Source organism: Halichoeres trimaculatus, unplaced genomic scaffold (genome assembly GCF_033239565.1).
Source record: "Halichoeres trimaculatus isolate MK-OKI-2021-1 unplaced genomic scaffold, fHalTri1.1 fHalTri1_scaffold_11, whole genome shotgun sequence".
Classification (NCBI taxonomy): Eukaryota; Metazoa; Chordata; class Actinopteri; order Labriformes; family Labridae; genus Halichoeres; species Halichoeres trimaculatus.
The window spans coordinates 2,983,747-2,988,653 of record NW_027437189.1 but is presented as its reverse complement, the minus strand read 5'-3'; the positions used below and the strand labels follow the sequence as shown (position 1 = coordinate 2,988,653).

The 4,907-nt window shown below is 36.9% G+C and overlaps 1 protein-coding gene across 4 annotated transcripts in view; it reads left to right on the top strand.

Annotated features, from left to right (window-relative positions):
- Positions 1 to 4,907, top strand: part of gripap1 (GRIP1 associated protein 1) — a 41,654-nt gene that overhangs the window by 168 nt on the left and 36,579 nt on the right. For all 4 annotated transcript variants that reach the window (XM_074680852.1, XM_074680854.1, XM_074680851.1 and 1 more), the window contains exons 2-4: positions 1,166 to 1,232; positions 4,619 to 4,680; positions 4,776 to 4,802. In XM_074680852.1, coding sequence (XP_074536953.1) covers positions 1,166 to 1,232; positions 4,619 to 4,680; positions 4,776 to 4,802 — 156 coding nt within the window. The remainder of the gene's footprint in view (positions 1 to 1,165; positions 1,233 to 4,618; positions 4,681 to 4,775; positions 4,803 to 4,907) is intronic.

Below are 4,907 nucleotides of genomic sequence, written 5' to 3'. Positions count from 1 at the left end.
GTGAGAAAGAATCACCAACGCTTTTATTTTAGGTGGGCGGGCTCGCGCGCGGGGAGCTGTCAGGTCTCGGGATCCAGGTGAAGCGTCCGCTACGTGAGGCTAACGGTTAGCTTGCAGGGTGTGAACGGTGAACGGTTAGCCTCAGCTGCTGCTGCTGCAGACAGCGGGGATGTTTTTATTTTAATAACGTGTCAGGAGAGTTTTCTGTCTCTGAATGAACACAAACAGACTCGGGGACAGTTAGCTAAGACACAGACCTGTGTAAAGAGGCAGCTTGGTGTTTGCTAACTTAGCCTAGCCTCCTCCTCAGGTCTGTTTATGTGTCAGTTAGCATGTTAGCATCCACGGGATGTCGCCCTGATGAGAGTCACGGGGTCTGAGGCACAGCTAACAAACACACACAGCTGTGTCATTGTTTATTAACACGTTAAAGAGTTTAATTAATAACTACGGTAGAAGGAACCAGGTGTGTCAAATTTATCCGCAGAGAGAGAAGGAGCTAATCAGACTGACACCTGTTAGCATCATGCTACCTGCACACGGTGTTTACATACAGACACGCTCATCTCTGCAAGGTTAGACCAGTTTAAGAGTAATGTAAGGACATTATATTAATATCAGGGTCTGTTAATTATTTGGTTTAGATTTATTTTATTTAGCTTTGATTTTATTGGTTCATATATTTTTGAGTATTTCATTTGTGTTGACATTATTTTTAAGTTTTATTGGTTATTAGATATATGTCAGGGCTGAAACCCAAGAACCAGGACAGTAATTTTTTTAATTTGAGTTAAAAAAAATATTTATAATTTTTATAATTTTTTGAAAATATTTTTAGTATTATTTTGTTTGTTTTATGAGTGATAATAATCCAGTTTTGCAGTTTTTAAACTCTTTAACATGCTTTCTGTGCATATTCTCTTCGTCATTAGTATATTATTTAGTTATTTAGCGTGTTAGTATAATTTAATGTCAGCTATTAAGGCAAAAAAAAAATCATAAGCCATGTAACACAGATACATTTTTTGACAGAGGAATTCTTTGTCTGAGCAGATTCAGATTTTAAAGTCACAAACATTTATGTCCATTTGAAGTGATAGAGGATGATAATGTGTGTTTTTGTGTGTGTGTGTGTGTGTGTGTGTGTGTGTGTGTGTGTGTGCAGGCTCAGCTGTTGGAGCTGCGGACTCAGAACTACCAGCTGTCCGATGACCTCAGGAAGAACACGACAGGTAAAACACCTGAGTGTGCTCTATTTGTGTGAGGAGGAATGGTGGGTTTGGTCGCTGTGTTTATACTCGCTCTGACAGACAAAGAAAACACCTCAGTGCGCCCTGAAGCTCGAACAAGATAGAAGGAAGGATTCGGGTGTTCAGATTTAAAAAGTCTGTTATCAGGCGTCAGTCAGAGCTCAGATAGGGGGTAAGAAGTCTCAGCTCTATCTCCTGATCTGCTGTGTCAGCTGTTATCTTATGTAGAGGATGTGGAGACGCCCATATTTACATTAAGGTGGAAACTCCTACAGAGGGCAGTAATGTTAGCAGGTAGATCATATTAAGATTCAATCTCACATTTGACAAAGCATGCAGGGGTCTTCAATCTTTACTTTCATAGGAGCCTCAGCTCACCTGGGTTGAAATCATTCAGGAGCCACAGAATCAAATTTATATTCTCAATGAAGACAATGAGTGTATGAAGTTACATACGTTGTTAAAACCAAGTGAATGATTATCTAATAAGGTGTTTTTTTAATTCATATAATTGCACATATGATGTCTTAAATTTTAAGTTTAAAAAAAAAATCCAAATATAAAAGAAATAGAAATTAAAAAATTGCATAACAAAACCAAAAATTCTTCATTAAAAAAAATACAAATATGTAAAAAAATTATTGAAATTAAAAAAAGGTGCAAAAACTTAAAAAATTAAAAAATAAATTTGAAAAATGTCAAAAATGTTTAAAATTTCAAAAAGTTGAAAGGCTTTCATAAATTAATTTAAAAATGTTTTCAAAAAGTTGCAAAAATTAGCCATTTTTTTTATTTAAAAATTAATTAAAAAATTGAAACACAAAAATAGCAAAAATACTTGCAAATGTTGAAATTTAAAAAAAAAAAGAAAATTATATAAACTTTAAAAATATGCAAAAAATTCAAACAAATTTGAAATTGCAAAATTTTGCAAAAATAGAAAAAAAAAATATCAAATTTAGATTTTATAACATGTATTGATTACTTTGCTCAACTCATCTTTTTTTTTTTTAATTTGTCTAATGTTTTGCCACATATCAAGCATTTATGTTAAGTCGGCACGTCGTCAGTTATATGAATCCATCCAGACAGAATTAAAATCTGTATTTTCTTCCAGATTAGTCTTTTTGTAGATGTAGTTATCTTCCCAGGGCTGAAAAACTTGAAGTTAGCCACAGGAGCATGGAAAGTTGGTGGGCTGTTGATGTTGTAGGAGGTGAAGTAGAGCAGTGGCAGGCTTTATTGACAGATGGGATGAAGATTTAGTTCAACTAAATGTTAACACAGGATTTTATTTAGTGTCACTGTCTTTAATCATCAATACCCTCTGTAAGAAAAATAACAATTCTTTATTTCAATACTATTTTTTTAAAAGCTACAAGGAGCCACTGCAGAGGAGTCAAAGAGCCACATGAGGCTCCAGAGTCATGTCAAAACATCTTGCTGCGCTGAGATCTGTACGTTCAGAAAGTATTTGGTAACTTCTGCTAAATATAACCTCAGTGCGTCAGTTTCTCTGTGTCGAAACTTTGCTGTGAAAACTGAAGGGAGTGATTGTAAAATGCTGTAAAGATCAGATTTAACGGAGGCTGCTGCTGTCACAACTTCCTCCTGCTGCTGTGTGATCCACTGATCACATTTTTATTGAAAGACGATCAATTAATGACCTATAACAATCAACAAAGGAGAGTGTGCGAGGTGCAGCTGCAGTCATACTCCAGACCAGTTGTGCAAAACTTTCTGGACGTTGATGCAGGTTGTGCTTCACAGCTTTCAGATAATGCATCTGAAATGCATTCCAGCAGAATACCTGGTGACTCAAGTGAGACGATAACAGTTTCAGAAAATACTGGAGTCCTTGTTGATTCAGAAAAACAGAGCAGACGTTTTTTTTTTTTTTTTTTTTTTAAGTTTTCTGACTGAAAATGTCTGGACTAGTTTCTTTAGCTTGACCCACGGCTTTTCCAGTGACTGATTTAATTATTTGATTGTGTTATATAATTGTTGAGAGGTTCAAACAGTTGTCACTCCTTTCCTCATAATCGCCTGTTATAAAATTAGCACCAGATCTTTACTGGGGATTGGTACCAAATTAGGTACTTTTACAGGTACCGACCGAATTCTGTCAAAAGTACCGGGTATCGATTCATGTAAAATCAAAAGGTACCATGTTTAGGTACTTAAATGCATCCTTGTGACTGTGTGGGAGTGGAAGAGTAGGTGATTTTCCATGCTGGACATGAACACAGCATTGCAAGGTTATATATTGAAGAATAATAATAAGAATAAATATGTTAAATTGAAAAAAAATCTATACTTTATTATTGAACAAACTGATATATTTTTACCACATAAACACAAAAAAGTACCGAAAATTGGTACCGTTGGGTACCGATACCAATTGCCAGGTACCGGGCATCGGTTCCGTATCGTTTCAAATGTGAAAGGTACCCATCCCTAATCTTTACCAGACTTGCTGAAATGATGAAGCCCTGTTTCCACCAAGTGGTCTGGTACGGATCAGTACAGTTTGGTACGGGTTGGATCAGTGAAGCCTGATCCTGTTTGTGTTTCCACAGCCAACTGTGCCCTTCTTGGTAGACGGCGTGTAAGCCATGTCAGCTACGTAATAGCATGACGGCATAGCAGCTTGAAAGCATGACAAAGAAAAACGTGACACTGTGAACACAGAGAAACCGTGTGGTGACACCAAACAGGAAGTCGACTGGACATTTGAACGTGGCGGGGTTATGTGTTGTTCTTTATTACTGCTGTCACAACGAAGTGCAGTGTTTCTAGCTCCACCTTCTGGGGTTGGATCGGTTTAGTCTGGCACCTGAACAAAAGGGAACCAAAAAGTGGTACGGTACGGGTAATTTCAGAACCTGTCCCTGCTTTAGTCAGAGTAAACGCCACAAAATGCGTGCTGTACCGAGACACACTGAACTGAACTGCTTGGTGGAAACTGGTCTGTAAGGATCTTATAACTGGTTTATGACACATTGGAGGGGGGGGACCTCAAACACTAAGGATAAACACTAAAATAAGTGTTTTCTAAAACACCAGAGAGAGAAATCAGGATTTTTACGAGCTGTAAATCATATAAAAATACTACAGTGGCCCCAGAAGGACAGGTTAGAGACTAAAAAACACACATACCCTCTCTTTACTCTCTTTAATTTTTCATCTGAAGCAGGGGCCCCAACCTTCAGCTTTGTTTAATTTATGAAATGAATAATTAAGATGCATTTTATTTAATTTATGATTCAATCCTCTCAAACACGTCTCAAACCGTTTGAAAAAGCAGATTCGAACATGTTAGTGTCTGTTAGCGACAAACAGATAAACAGATGGTTTCTGTGTTTCAGAGCTCAACGCCGTCCGTCAGAAGAATGTCGTTCTGGAAAGAGATTTTGTCAAAGCACAAAAGGTAAAAAAAAAAAATTAATAAAAACAAAGTTTTATTTTTATTTTCTCATAATCTGCTGAATTAATGTTTAACTTCTGCTGTTTTTGTCTCCTCAGGCTTTAAATAAGAGCAAGAAGGCTCAGGTGAGCTCTCTTGTGTGATTGCTGTGACTACTTAAGATTTACACAAATCACCAGCTCCCTCTGGTGGCGAACATATGTATTACACACAGTGTGCACGTCATATAA